General features: G+C 44.9%; 1 protein-coding gene across 2 annotated transcripts in view; it reads right to left on the bottom strand.

Moving 5' to 3' along the window:
• The window catches only part of TIAM1 (TIAM Rac1 associated GEF 1), a 149,296-nt gene that overhangs the window by 113,640 nt on the left and 20,142 nt on the right, over positions 1 to 15,514 (bottom strand). For both annotated transcript variants that reach the window (XM_007447422.1, XM_007447423.1), the window contains exons 3-4: positions 7,947 to 8,394; positions 1,922 to 2,094 (exon numbers count right to left, since the gene is read on the bottom strand). In XM_007447422.1, the coding sequence (XP_007447484.1) occupies positions 1,922 to 2,094; positions 7,947 to 8,394 (621 nt within the window). The remainder of the gene's footprint in view (positions 1 to 1,921; positions 2,095 to 7,946; positions 8,395 to 15,514) is intronic.

The following is a 15,514-nucleotide window of genomic DNA, read 5'->3' as shown; positions in this document are numbered from 1 at the left end:
GGAAAGAGTAAGAGATTTATTACTTCTGGGCACTTAAGGTAATCTCTCCAATCATTAGAGAATATCAGTAGTGAAATAAAAATTATTCTCTTTTAAAAAGAACCAAATACAAATTCTAAAGTTAAAATGTAGAATAAATGAAGTGAAAAATTCAACAGAGGGGCTCAAGAGCAGATTTGAACTGGCAAAAAAAAGAATCAGTGAACTTGAAGTAGGTCAACTGAGACTATCCACTCTAAGAAACAAAACCAAAACAGAATACAGAAAGATGAACAAAGTCTCAGAGATCTATGAGACACAATCAAGCATACTAACTTAAACATAACAGGTGTCCCAGAAGGAGAAGAGAGAAGAGACATGAGCAGGAAGATTATTTGAAAAAATAACAGCTGAAAACTTTCCAAATGTGATTCAAACACGTATATACATCAGTACATCCAAGAAACTCAATGAATTCCAGGTATAATAAGCTGAAAGAATCAATATTTAAACATATCATAATCAAACTGTTTAAAGACAAATATAAAATCCCCAAAGTAGCAAGAACAAAGCAACTTATCTATAAAAGGGATCCTCTTAAGATTAACAGGTGATTTCTCATTAGAATCTATGAGGGCCAGATGGCAATACAGTGACATTTTCAAAGCACTGAAATAAGACTGTCAATCAAGAATTCTATATCCAGCAAAACTATCTTCAAAAATGAAGGAGAAATGAAGACATTCCCAGATGAACAAAAGTGTTCTGGCTTAGATAATATAATACGTGTTCACTCTATTCAACCAGTAAGCTGAATGGATTCATGTAAGGTTGTAGGGTGCTAGAACCTTCTGTTTCTTGGCCTGGGTGGTGGTTACTTTGTGACACTTCATTGAGCAATAAGTTTATGTTTGTGCACTCTTCCTTATGTGTGTTTTACATCATAGATTAAAAGAGAAAAAATACATGCTTTTTGATTGTTCACAAACAAAGTTACTACTTTATATTTCTTACTTTAATTGCCCAAATGGAAAAAACTATAGGGGACAAACCCAGAAACATGGTGAAATAACCTATTACTCTCTGCCATGCCTTTATCGCAACTCTCTCTGTGGCATGGAATATCCTCACTGTCAATTTCACTCAGTTCATCCCTACTCTACCATCCACTGTCAAGGTTCACCACATCATAAAGATCAGGTCATTCCAATGTCTGTCTCCCATATTACATGTGAACACTTTTAAGTGTAGAAACTGTATCGAAATATCTTCTTGGTATTCTCAATATCACTGTGCATAGCACATAGGAAGCACGGAATAAAGGCTTGAGGAATTCCTGTATTATGGGAATAAATGAAGAAAGCCTAACTAACTAACACCACAAAAAGTGTATCACAACTGACCAAACCCAAAGGATTCCCTATAGAAGCAAATGTTAACCCTGAAGTGATAAGCAGGTTGGTATTTTTTAATAAAATTAACCATCAAACTTCAAGAACTTTCATTCCGGGGTTCTGAAAAGATGAGGAAGAGAAACTGGTTGGGTGTAGCTAGTCATTTCTGGGATGTCATGATTTTACTTTATGAGTAATACTAGAAGAGAACATATTATGATGAAAAATTTTGACAGTGCAAATCATGTCTAAATTAAGGAATTCATGATCCTTTCTCTAAAGTGCTACACAAATGATATCGAGACTACAGTGAAAAATCCTTCAACCCACACCCCTCCTCGGGCTTCACTGTGGAGGCCTCTGGGTGAGTTCAATCATTCCTGGAACTCATTATAGACATTTATCTTGTCATTCATCGTTTTTGTTCCTATAATGTGCAAAAGATAGAACCCACCACTCAAAGGAAAACAGGGTGAGGTACATGGGCAGGAGACGGAGGTATCTGGTAAGAGATTTGAAATGCTCTGCAAAGGAGGAGCCCAACAAACCTGAAAAAGGAAGGCATCACCCAGGGAATTGCTGAGGCAGAAGACGAAGTCCTTCTTGGGGTGCTCAGGCACGGCCTGCACGATGCTGTTCTCCACCCAGACGGCATGCTTGGGGATGCTGTTGTGGTCTATTCCAGACCTACCATCGCTCTCATAGAAAAAGAGTGTGCACCCTGAGGAAACAGAATGGGGGTCCGTGTGAGTATTTGGTGCTCATGCAACAAAAAGTCTGTAGTGGAAACTGTTGCTTGTGCCCTGTTAGCAGGAAAGGGCTGGAAATGAGTGTGAAACCTAGGAAGTAAAGAGAATGGGGCCACGCTTGTACTAAGTCTTGGATGGGCTTGGACAGAGACTTTTTTTTTTTTTAATTGAAGGTATAGTTGATTTACAATGTTGTGTTAAGACTCCTAAATCATTTGTCATTTGTCATTTGTCACTCATGCCCTCAAGTTCTTTAAGATCTTACTTCCTGTTTTAGAATGTGACAGATATCCTCACAGGCATACGGGGGTCTGATGGCTCCTCTGGCCAGTGGTGGCTGTAAATACAGCTCCTCAGGTCTGAACAGCAAGCACCGCTGAGTGAGGACCGGCACCAGTTCTGTCCCGCTGGAGACCCTCCCAGTATGTCTCACAGGATATGCAACCAGAGAACACAATTTACTGGGGTTTTTGACTATGCCCTTGGAGAAAACAAAATATAACACTGGCTTTCGGTGCTTTCAGGATAAGGAAAGAAATGACAGACTTTTAGTCTCATATCTTTTCTATAAAATGTTTTTCTAGACATCAGCCGTGTCCTTGCCCCTCCTGGAAGAGGAAACACATGGCACACATATGAAGGCCTGGGGGCGGCCAGAGGCCTGGTCCACACTTAATTATACTGTGAAACTAAATGAGACAGGAGCAATAGAAACCTTTCCTACATTTGTGGCAAGGTGGGTTCAATAGATACCCTCCATCACGGCCTACACGTGAGGCACACTTTATTAGTAATTACTCACTGAGCACTTGCTCTCAAGTCTTCATTTCAGGGGAAACCTGGGCCCAGCTTTCTGACTCTTTAACTTCAACATAAGCCACTTGGTCCGTCTTCAACATCTTCCTTACCACAAGCAGGGGCCACCATTTATGTGAATCACAAAGACTTCCAAGTACAATCTACTCACCTGCAGTATGAACTTCTATAAAGCAAATTTGTAACTGACAACGTAGAACGATGGGGATCAATGGAAAAGTCACATGAGTGCAAAGGCGATTTTTTCCTAGCCCGTAATATCTCACAGGAGCATGTAACAGCTGCTGGATGCAATGTCCCCCAGCACAGCCGCACGCAGTACGCTGGCATGCGAGGCCCACTCGTTTCACAGTGTTTGCCTTGGTACAGCCTGACCGTGAGCTCTGCCTAAAAGTCTATTACACAGTGTTCCTGAATTTCATGGTTTTATAACTACTGTCCTTGTCTCCATAATTCAGGAGTTTCGATTCTTCCTCTAATCCATTCAAGTTACATTCACATTTTTTTCTTAAGGTTGTATGTTTTCTGTGATATTTCTTGTTGGAAATTGGGAATGTTATGAGAGTAATTTTAGTAGGGTTCTGTTTTCTTTTTTTTTAAGTTTTGTAGTAATAAGTTGCTTACATATAATTTAATTATATACTTACGGAATGTTCTGCCCCAACCCTATTTTTCTTATAATTCCTGTTATTTTGAAGATCTCAAGTTTTTACAGGAACATAGAGGTCACATTTGGAATCATCTATACCTCCTCTTTCCATGTCTTAAGCTAACATACATTCAGAGACACAAAAAGAAAAGAAATGGAAAGGGGAGGCCCTTTTCCTCCAAATCTGAGGTTCCTGAGGTGGGGCAATCTTGCTGAATGAGGGACATCTGGTGAAGTCGGGAGACATTTTTGGCTGTCACAACTTGGGGGTGGGTAACAGAAGGAGGTGAGTAGCGGACAGGGATATTGCTAAACATCCTTCAATGCCCAGGACAGGCCTCATGACAAAGAATTATCCAGAAAATGTCAATAGGCCTTCTGTTGAGAAACCCTGCTCTAAATAATCCTTAGGACTAATATTACGCTAATGATGAACAGATCCATAACAGAAAAAGAGCAACACAGCTTTACCATAGTTTGAGAACAGAGACTGAAGCCTATAGATAATGGATACGGGGCATCCACACATTGAACATCTTATGTCTTCCCAAATTGCTGTTTTCATAATTTTTCAGCGTTGGTTTACAATCGCCTGTGACAGTGGGTGGTTAAAAATCAGCTTGTACTCAATTATGTACATGTTCCTTTTTTTTTTTTTTTTTTTTTTGCCGTACACGGGCCTCTCACTGTTGTGGCCTCTCCCGTTGCAGAGCACAGGCTCCGGCCACGCAGGCTCAGCGGCCATGGCTCACGGGCCCAGCCACTCCACGGCACGTGGGATCTTCCCGAACCGGGGCACGAACCCGCGTCCCCCACATCGGCAGGCAGACTCCCAACCACTGCGCCACCAGGGAAGCCCTACATGTTCCAGTTTTAAGACTAATGAGAAGCAGCAAATCTGGGAACCACGTGGTCCCTGGTAACAGGTCCATTTACCTTCATCTTCACTTGAACATAATCTGTATGCTTTTCAGCTGTGGATGGAGACACTCCAGAGATTAATTCTAAATAAAACCTTTTTTTGTAAAATTAATTATTCTGTCAAAAGTGAAAGAATCTTTGGAGAATTTTCTAGCCTACGGTTCCCAGGTACCCTGCTTTTTATTTCTCCATATCCAAGCCCAAGTCAGCAGCAAGCCCTGCCTCTGAGTGGCAAGGACAAGCCCCAAGTTTGTCAATATCTAATGGGACCTGTCAGGAGTAAGAAGCAAAGGACTCGGCAGCTCTGTGCTCTGGGCCTGGATCCTGACAGATTGTGTCACTCAGATCTGGGTCACCAAGAAAGTGAAGCCTCCCTCCTCTAATGGGTGTGTGGGCTGAGCACACACCTTGCCTTCCTTGATCATTTATTCTCTAAAGGAACAGCAGAAACAAAACAGCCCCCGCTTCCACGTCCCAAGTAAAAAATCACCTAATTATTTTTATTCTACGCCACTAACAGTGTTATGCTCATATTTAGTGTAAGAATCACCTGGGAAGCCTGTTTAAACCACAAATTCCGGGCCTGTCATAGGCTGAATTATATCCCCCCAAGTTCCTATGCCGAGGTCCTAACCCAGGGCCTCCGAATATGGCTGTATTTGGAGATAAGGTCTTTACAGAGGTAAGTAAAATTAAACGAGGTCATAAGGGTGGGCCCTAACCCAATATGACTGCTGTCCTTATAAGAAGAGGGGATTTGGACATAGACAGGTACAGAGGGAGGACGTGAAGATGCTAGAAGAAGACGGCCATTTGCAAGCCCAGGAGCGAGGCCTCAGAAAACACCAAACCTGATGACACCTTGATCTGAGAGTTCTAGGCTCCAGGACTGTGAGAAAATAAAGTTCTTTTGTTTAAGCCACCCAGTCTGTGGTACTTTGTTATAGCAGCTCTAGTACAGGGACTAATACAGGGCCCCACCACCTCCAAACTGTGAGATTCGGCAGGTATGGATATAACCCAGGAAGCATCTCAGGTGACCGTGACTGCAGGTGGTCTTCTAATTATGTTGTTAAGAACTCAGCATTAGTTAACAAAATGAACAATAAGATGGGCTGCTAAAGGGAACAGAGGTTGCAGCGTCCAGTGGTGTGGACATTTAGGGGAGAAGCAGAGAGCAGGGCCCCTCAGACATGACCCTGTAGTGCCTCTAAATTAAGCCAAGGCAGGTCCCGCGTGAGAAAGAACAGTAGCAGTTCTCCAAAATGCTCCCACAGAACGAACATCTGTGTTTCACAAGCAGAACCATGACATCAGATACACTTTTCCCAATTCACGATGGAAAACTAAAAGCAGAGTGTGCTGTGCGTATGTGTAAACTGATAGAATTTGCTCAAACTCAATATTCTTATTTCACATGTGTGTTCAAAATTTCATATACACTTTATATAGACTATATTATGGTATTTGATTTAGCATAGAAAATAAAATTTAAAGTTTAATGTCAGTAATTCCTGTGATTTTCCACAGAAGATACTATGGCTGCCAGAATCCCACATCTATTCAAACTTTGAAACCACTAAGGTAGACTTTCCAAATGAGAAAAGGACATGAGAAAGAACCTGACTCTTCATAAGACATCCTTGGAAGTGGAGCAACAAGATGAAATAACCCAGCAAGTCTTAAAAGCTAGACATGAAGAGAAAGACAGCATCCCACCCTAAACATGCAGCAACATCAGACACACAGGCCCTTGGCAGTAGGGGAAGCTACCCTGCACTGACTGTCAAGAGGAAAGACTCTTCTATGGGACAGTTGGTTGTTCCCTAAAACACACAACCCCCTTTCTTCTGCAGTAATAGAGACCCCAGTGCTCAGCTGGGCCCATCCCTGCCTCCCTTGCAGCTAGGCTGGACTCATTTCTGGCCAATGCGATGGAAGAAGAGATGCAGGCAACTTCCAGGTTGTACCCTCAGTGCAGAGGGATACACCCTCCACTTCCCCCATTTTTCCGCTGGAACCTGGACCCGCTGGTGAGCTATCCTAATCATTCAGACTAACACAATGCTCTAGGGACAGTTAAGCAACGACAAAAGGAATTCTGGCTTCTGGATGACCTAACAGCAAAGAGTCAGCCCATCACTCTTGGACTCTCCACCTCTGCTAGGTGGAAGGGAAATAAAGTTCTATCTTGCTTGAGGCACTGTCATTGTGGGTCTCAGTGACATGCAGCAAGACCTACAGTCTAATTAACATGCTCCCTTTCTGTTTCACCAGGTACTGAAGCAACAGCTGGCAGCATTAGTAATGGGGCCCACCCAAACCCTGCTTGTCCCTGGCGGGTTTACACCACTGCACAGAGCTCTAGGCTGTTCCACGCCTCTAGGATTGGTTGTTCTACACCAGCCACAGTTGGTGAAATCCAGTATCGGATGGAGTCGTGGGTGCACCACACCAGCTGAGCCCAGGCTTCTTCCTCCTGGACCCATCCTTCATGCTTATTAACCTGTCTAACCTATCCTGCCATGTACTAACCCTGCTTCAAATCCAGCTTGTGTCAAAGATTCTAAGCGGTCTTGAGAAGTGTTTTTCTTTTTAAGACACAGAGCTCACAAATGTGTTACAATTTCTACACTACCAAGATATGCAAAAATACATATACATACTTCTAAAGTGTGTGTAAAGCGATAATGAATAGCAAGACATAAATGTATTATGCTTACAAATGAAAAGAAAGACCATGGTATATAGATATGCCATTGTATATAGATAAATATACATGTATATAGATATATATCGATATATATATACACACACACTCAAATATTCAAAGTCTGACCATAAAACAGTGACTTTTTCACAAACACAGATGGCTCAGACATTCCATTAAGCACTGGGTTGAACCCTATGAAATTAGCAATATTCCATCATTTTTTACCCCCCAAATGACAATTTCATAAGATTCAAACCAGCGATTTTTTCCCTCCAAAACAGTCACTTCGGGAGGCACATGTTTTGGAACGATTCCAAAAAAATATTCTTTTGGAACTCAAGCCTTTCAAACTGTCAGGACAACCAGCTGTGTATATGGGAAAACTAGACGAGAGGCTCCAATAGCTTAACTGTGAAACAGTAAAGAAAATAAAACATTGGTGGAGAAGGAAAATGGGGAGTGACTAATCAAGGGACATAAAGTTTCAGCTAGATAAGATGATTACGTTCTAGGTGTGCTGTACAACGGCGTGCCTTAGTCAACAATACCGTAACGTACACCCAAAAATATGCTAAGAAGGTAGATCTCACGTTAAGTATTCTTACCACCACAAAATAAGTTTTGAAATTAGCATGAAGTCGAAGTTCCATGTAACTGAAAAACATCATTTGCACACGGAGCACAGGATGTACCCAGCACTGCAGGAAGGATGCTCCCTCTCTCACCTTTCAAGGACACCCAGTAGTGCTTCCACTTCCTCCGGGTGGCCGACTCCACCTTCTTGTTCTTCTTGTGCACCAGGAAGTTCTTGACTGCCAGGGCTCCGGCCTTACGCACCGTGCCCTGCGTGGCCGTGAGCAGGATATCGGACTGGCCCGGGGAGCTCAGGGTACCGCTGCTCTGCTCGTCGCTGTGCGCCGAGCCAGCCTCCTCCAGGCTCTCACTGTTGGTGGTGCTCATCTCCAGCTCCCGTCGGAAATTCTCGTACACCCCCTGGCGGGCTGCGTCCCCAGTGGAGCTGCTGCCGCTGTCGCTGCCCACAAAGGCGCGGCCGGTGGGGGGTGAGTAGCTGGAGTTGGTGGCATTGGATCGCCTGGACAGGAGGTCCGTTTCGGTGGTGGCCCCTTCGATCCCACTGTCGGCAAACTCGCTACCTTCGCCCGCGTTAACATCCTTGGGAGCCGAAAGGGAGAAAAAAGAAGACACGTATCATGCAGAGAAGTAACCCAGGGGCTCCTGTCGGTCCAGCCAGGGGCTGTGTAGCTGCAGGCAACCCACAGGGCATCGCTGCTCCCAGCCTCTCCTGGACCAATTATAACTCACCCCACTGACCCACACAAACCCAACTTGCCCGCAGAGCAGCTCAGGAAAACCATGAAGCTGCCCCGGTATGAATGCCAACAATTTGGAATGTTCAAGAAACATTTTTTAAATAGCAAGCAAGATTTCAGAAAACTTATCAATTATCTGACTTAGGTAATTAGGTAATTGGCAAATCAGCTATCGAGATGCTCCCACTGCCCTGCTGAGTGAGCTCTGCACCCTCACCCTCATCAGCCTGCCTGGAGCTCCAGGAAATTCTGCCGGCTGATGAGTTATTCCAGAGGTAGGGGGTTCCAAGGGATAATGAAGTCTTTACTGATAACTTTTTTTTTTTTAACGAAGAGCCTAGTTAGGGGTCTATTCTATAATCTGGTGACTAAAAAGAAAACTAGTGTGCTACCTTACCCACTCACCCAGCAAGGACCCAAAGCCCAGGAGCAGGCAAGAGTCCTCAGGCTCCAATCAGCTTCGCTTCTTGAAAACAAGCAGCTTCTCACTCCACATTGAGCTAAAAAAGTCTGTGGGGCTCACAGTTCCAATGCAAGCTCTCCAATTACCTTGCCCTCTCAAAGCTGGGATGCTAGGAGTCCGAAGCAAGCTACTCACCGCCCCTGGGCCAAGTGACAGCTTGGGGCACTGCCAGGATGTGGCGGGTATCAATTCCCAGTTTAAAAACATTTGGAACTTCCAAAGCACTGCGCCTGCTCACGTGTTGAACATTTCCGGGACAGGCAGATCTGTTCTTAAATCAGAATCTTAATTGCTCTGAAGTGCTAAAGGCATTTCCATAAACAATGATTAAATAATGGTAGTCATCAAGGGAGGATAATGACAGCAGTACTGGACAGCACAGCTCGACAGTCTCCTGGATAAGAAATGAGACTGGTTTTTCTCAAAGGGAGAGAATCGGAATGTGAGTCTGACGTAGGAAGAGATAGCAAAGTAATATGTGGTTTGGGGGCTTAACACTTGTTAAGCCTTTAGTCTCATAAATAGTTAATTATGGTTTGAAAATATAAAAACTAACGGGCTATTCCGATTGCCATATAAATCAGTGCTTTGCGTTCAAATCTTTGATGAGAGGCAATGGTGGGGTAGGCAGAATGAGACAAGCCACATACTGATATCATCCTGCACGAGGCCCAAACAGGTGTTGTGCCCATGTCTCCGCACATCTCACCTGGTCAATTCTAAGTTAGGGCCCTCAGAGTTCACGTGCGTCACGAATAGGTCCTAAGTGAGCAACGTAAAATGGGCATAGCCAGACATGAAAACAAGCAAAGGAGACACAGAAAGACAAATACTGTATGATTGACTTCTATGTGGAACGTAAAAATGTAAAACTCACAGAACCAGAGGGTAGAATGGTGGTTGCCAGAGGCTGAGGGCCCGGAGAAATGGGGAGACATTGGTTAAGGGTACAAACTTTTAGTTATTATAACAAGTTCTGGGGATCTGATATACAGCCTGATGACTCTAGTTAATGATACCATGTTGTATCCTTGAAATTTGCTAGGAAAGTAGATCGTAAGTGTTCTCACCACAAAAGAAAGAAAGAGAGAGAGAGAAAGGAAGGAAGGAAGGGAGGGAGGAAGGGGTAATTATGTGAGTAATGGATATGTTAATTAACTTGATTTTGGTAATCATTTCACACTATATACACATATTAAATCTCACATTGTACACCTTCAAAAAACAAAAAAACACACAACAAGGAGTACAGTGTGCGAAGAGTAGAAATTTGACAGTGGAAAAACCAGGCAAATACCACCTCGGCCAAGAGCTTAAGGCTAACTGGGTGTGTGGGAACCCTTTCTACTATCTTTGCAATGTTTATGTAATTCTAAAGCTGTTCTAAAATAAAAAGTTTATTTTAAAAAAAGAAAAGAGGGGCTTCCCTGGTGGCGCAGTGGTTGAGAATCTGCCTGCCAATGCAGGGGACACGGGTCCGAACCCTGGTCTGGGAAGATCCCACATGCCGCGGAGCAACTGGGCCCGTGAGCCACAACTACTGAGCCTGCGCGTCTGGAGCCTGTGCTCCGCAACAAGAGAGGCCCGTGCACCGCGATGAAGAGTGGCCCCCGTTTGCCGCAGCTAGAGAAAGCCCTCGTGCAGAAACGAAGACCCAACACAGCCAAAAATTAATTAATTAATTAATTAATTAATTTTTTTAAAAATTGAAAAAAGAAAAGAAAAATCAAGGAGGCGGTAAGAAGGGACATAGTAGCAGGAAGTGGTTAAGAGAGTTTCTAAGGACCAACGACATTTGCAATGGAGTTTAGGTCCCTGGGATGTAGAGGGACTCAAGAGTGTCAAAGAAACCATGGATGCGGCTCAGACGCAGACCCTATGACTATTGGTTCTGTCACTTGGCCATCTGCCGTCCTGCCTGTTACCCTCCACCAATGGTCATCAAGGACCCAGATCTAGTAGGTCAAAGTCCTCTATACAAACAGGAGAGTGCTGTTACCAACACACATTTCTCTCTGGCAAGGACATTTACCATACATATCCCTTTTGATCTAATAAGTAAATTTGGCCATCACTGATTATTCAAGATAACCATGGGTGGTGGGAGATGTGGAGTTTATGTGATTCTCACCAACATCTGGATTCATTTTCACATGCCTCAGTCCTTCTCTGGAGGAAGTGACAAAATCAGCTATAAACTCGCCTCAAAAATGAAAAGAGATGAGCTGCTCCTCTGTAAGACAGGTAAAGATCAGCTACACAGGTATCCTCTCTAGGTCATAAGAGAAAGACTTCAGAACAAAAAGGAGAAATTAATTTCAGGCATCTTGTAATTCCCAGAGCTCTGGAACAGGAAGGAACCTTGCCAAATCATCCCCTTGGTGAATGCATGGAGATGCTGAGGCTCAGAAAGTCACAAGTCTGGCAGGTGGTAGACTGGAGGTTGTAGCCCATGCCTCCAACGACCTTTTCCACTCTGACAAGATGGCCCCATGGCTCAGCCGCAGGGAGCACCTGACTGGATCCTGTCTCAATAGTCAACTCCATGCCTTCCCCTCTGTTTTTCAACAGTGCCCCTTCTAGGTTTTCCCAGCACAACTGAGTGACTGTGCATCTATATGCCTTGACTTTCCAGGCAAAGAGCTCAGACTCAAAAGTGGACGGAAGGGGAAGATGAAAAAGAAGATGAGGGAAACAGAGGCAGACACTGGACAGACATGTCTCTTAACAGTCTACTACACGCCCACAAACCATGAACTCCTACAGAATGCCTTGACGTCTCTACTGCAACTAAGGGTTGAGGCCTCAATAGACACTCACCTCTTTGTCAGACTTGAACACGTGCTCATGCCAACTGACACTGCAACCCTGCAATGGCCCAGGCTGCGTGTATTCAACTCTGGGACGACCATTAAACCGAGCATAGAAGTGATTACTCCAGGTAAGAGGCCTGCTGGCCCCAGCGGAGCTGGGACACTTTGGGAGCGTAGCCACTGGAGAATGCTCCCGATCTGTGATCCAAGGCAGCTCCACCTTGTTTCCACAGTGGTTAAGTAGGCTAAGTGGTACACATCCTCCCACTGATATGTGACCCAGCCTGTCCAGAAACAGACGGTGGCTGCCCAGCTCCGGCCTCTATTTGGTCATGAAGCTTGGGATGTGCCAAATACCCAGAAACCCTTGCTCCAGCACCGTGGGAAATGATGTCCACCCAGCCAGAGGCATTGCTCAACACCTGAATGGTCAACGGGACTCCACATCCCCCTACACCTTGAGTGTGGGAGACAGTCATCTACAGCAGGGCTCCAGATGCCTAAGTGCCACACGAGAATTACAAGTTTACAGGTCTCAGAATCTCCAGAACAAACCAAAGACAGATACACTGATGTAGAGGCACTAGGTTCACACACTGAAAGAGCGCTCCAAGGCTGCATCCTAAATGCCCATCCTTCTCAAATGGCAGGATGCATACCACTGTGATACAGCTTCCAATAGCTCAGAAGAAAGACAGCATCACTGTGATGCAAACATTCCTGGTGCATCTTTCCGAAGGGTTCCTGCTCCTCCCGACCTCCATCTCAAGGACACTTCACACCTGAGAAACCTGACTCTCCCCACACTTAAAAGCCCCTGTCGGGCTTCCCTGGTGGCGCAGTGGTTGAGAGTCCGCCTGCCGACGCAGGGGACACGGGTTCGTGCCCCGGTGTGGGAGGATCCCACATGCCGCGGAGCGGCTGGGCCCGTGAGCCGTGGCCGCTGAGCCTGCGCGTCCAGAGCCTGTGCTGCGCAACGGGAGAGGCCGCAGCAGTGAGAGGCCCGCGCACCGCGAAAAAAAGCCCCTGTCAACCACCCCACTCCTCCAACGGCAAGAAATCCAGATGATCAACCCTAGGGAAAATTCCCATGGAAGCCCAGCAGTCGTTATTGTAAATGCAAGGCACGTTCTTTCTTCTCTAGTTAGATGTCTTAGTATACTATCAGTCCTAGAGTATTTAACCAAACACCGAAATTTAAAGCAAAAGTCAGAGGAGATCAAGGGAAACGGTAAGACCCTAGCTAGACAGAGAAATAACTCCCAACATGGTGCATGATCCAGCCAAAGATTTCCTAAAAATAGCTCAAAATAAACTCCCCATATTAGAACCACTCCACAGAAGAGGCTTCCAATTATAAACAACATTCATGGAATACAGAGGCTCTTAAATCCTGCTCTTCCTGGACAAGTCCTCCCAAGCCAGATTCTTCGAGCACTCACCGATTTCTATTCCACTGGCAGTCTCCCAGCATGAATGCATGCACTTTCCCATTGGATGCACAAGTGGCCAGCTGTTGCCCCAAACATTCGACAGCTGCCAGGCAAGAGTTTTCTCTGTCATTTTAGCCAGGCAGCAAATGCTTAAATGAGCTCTGGTGCTAAAGTGGAGGCAGCAAGAGGTAAATCCAAAGCCTGTTTTCACTGCCTTGAAAACTGGAGGAGGGTCACCCAGCATGAACATAGGCTAAAGACACATTGTGGCAAAGGCTCAAGTTGTTTCCACCGGGGAATTCAGAAAGACTCTGAGGGACAGGTTTGCTGTGCTAAAGACGTGTGAACACAACTGTGAAGAGCTAATTAGCCACAAAGTTCAAGGGCCCTGGGACAAGTCAGGGACCAGGAGGGTCAATTGGCAACTTGTAGTTACAAGTCGAATGCAGTTAGAAACTGGTATGTTGGTCACTTTGTTTAATTTCCCCGTTGAATCCAGCTTTGCTTCAATACACCTGTAGAGAGAAGGTAAATACAGAAGAAACGAGTTCACAGAATTTCAATGGGGGGAGGAGTTGTTTTTTTTTTTTTTGGCCATGCCACGAGGCACGCGGTATCTTAATTCCCCAACCAGGGATAGAACCCGCGCCCCCTGCAGTGGACGTATGGATTCTTAACCACTGGGCCACCAGGGACTTCTCTGGGGGAAGAGATTTTGACCTGCAGAAGCCTTGAATTAGAACAATTTCTGCCTCATTAAATTCTAAAATTTGGCTCATCATCTTATCATCTTCATCTTATCCCCAGAATCTAAGGACTCCCCTCTGCCACACATGCACACACATAAGCACTGTCTTTGGTTTCCAACATTCTCTCCTTGGTATGCTCAGTACTGTACTATACTATACTCTTAGTATACCCTCCCGTGGTAATCTCAATACAGCAAATGTCATGTCTGGGCAAGTTATTTTGAACCAATCCATGCCTCAGTTTCCTCACCTGTATAATGGGAATAGCAACAATATTTACTTTGTAAGACACTTTGTAAGATGTGAGATTGAGGTAACACAAGTTTCTAGAATGGTGCCCAGCACACAGTACCTGCACAAGAGTGTTAACTCTAATTACTGTCATGTCCATCCTCAGCCTTACTTACATCTCAGCCCAAGGAGAGAAGACGCTGCCTGACCTCACATACTAGCTTCCTGCACTAACATGAAAGAATGGGCGTTGCTGAGGAGCTTGGGAAAAACAAGGTCTCATGGGAAAAATACACAGGCCCACCAAGGCTGGTGCGAGCCAATGTAATCCCCTTGAATTATTTTCACATTCGCAAAACTGCACAATAAACTAAGAAAATGATGTTTCCTATGCTGTAAGTAACTGCTAGGCTCTGCTACTAGTAATTGCCACTCTTGATTTACAGAAATATTGCAGTATCCATTTGCCACCACTGTAAGGTTTTTTCTTTCCTCTCTCTACACAAATAGCCAGTGCCATTTTGAATTTTTGATTCTGAAGTTTGTAAACCGTACCTCTTGACCTCCCACTCTTAGCCTCTTTACATGTGTCCCAGCTCCCTTTGAGACATTTCTAAAACCCTGTTTCTATTTCCTTCCTCTTTCCTTCCTAAGGCAAAATCTCCATGCCCTTTAAAGTTTCCAGCACTCAGTCCCATCCTCTCTAATGATTCACAACAGAGTGACTCAAAACTTCTCTCAATTACAACTGCTGAAGTTCTTACTGCTGCCCAGAAGAGTCTCAGAAGTAAGTTGGCAAATGCTTGAAATGTCGCTTCAGGTAACTCCAGATTGGAGACAGCTCTATGTCTAAGTCAGTGAATCATCTTCTCTCCTTTCATCTGTTTTTCTATGTGCATGTCTCAAACCCTGTCGTCACCCTTCCCCTCCTCACGACCTCAGGATATATCACATCCCTAGTCCCTTTTCTTCTTTTCCTAGTGCCACATCCCTGGTTGAGCCACGGACTCTCTGTTCTAACTACCTTCCGCCCATCAATCCATCTTGCGTGCCATGGCTGGGTAAGTCTCCCAGGAGCAAGGTGAGGGCTCCCAAGGCTGTCCATCCAGGCCCTCCACCAATGTCCAGCCTTAGCACTGGACCTCTGGATGCACCCAGCCACCAGTGAAACTGAAGGACTCATGCCGGTGTATGCTCCCAACTTTTCTTGCGTCCAGGAATTCCAGGAATACTGATCCTTCAAGGTTCAGCCCAAAGTCCCTCTTCCCACATC

The sequence above is a fragment of the Lipotes vexillifer genome, unplaced genomic scaffold (genome assembly GCF_000442215.2).
Source record: "Lipotes vexillifer unplaced genomic scaffold, Lipotes_vexillifer_v1.1 scaffold689, whole genome shotgun sequence".
Classification (NCBI taxonomy): domain Eukaryota; kingdom Metazoa; phylum Chordata; class Mammalia; order Artiodactyla; family Lipotidae; genus Lipotes; species Lipotes vexillifer.
The sequence above is the reverse complement of the archived record's forward strand: the minus strand, read 5'-3'. Positions and strand labels throughout refer to the sequence as shown.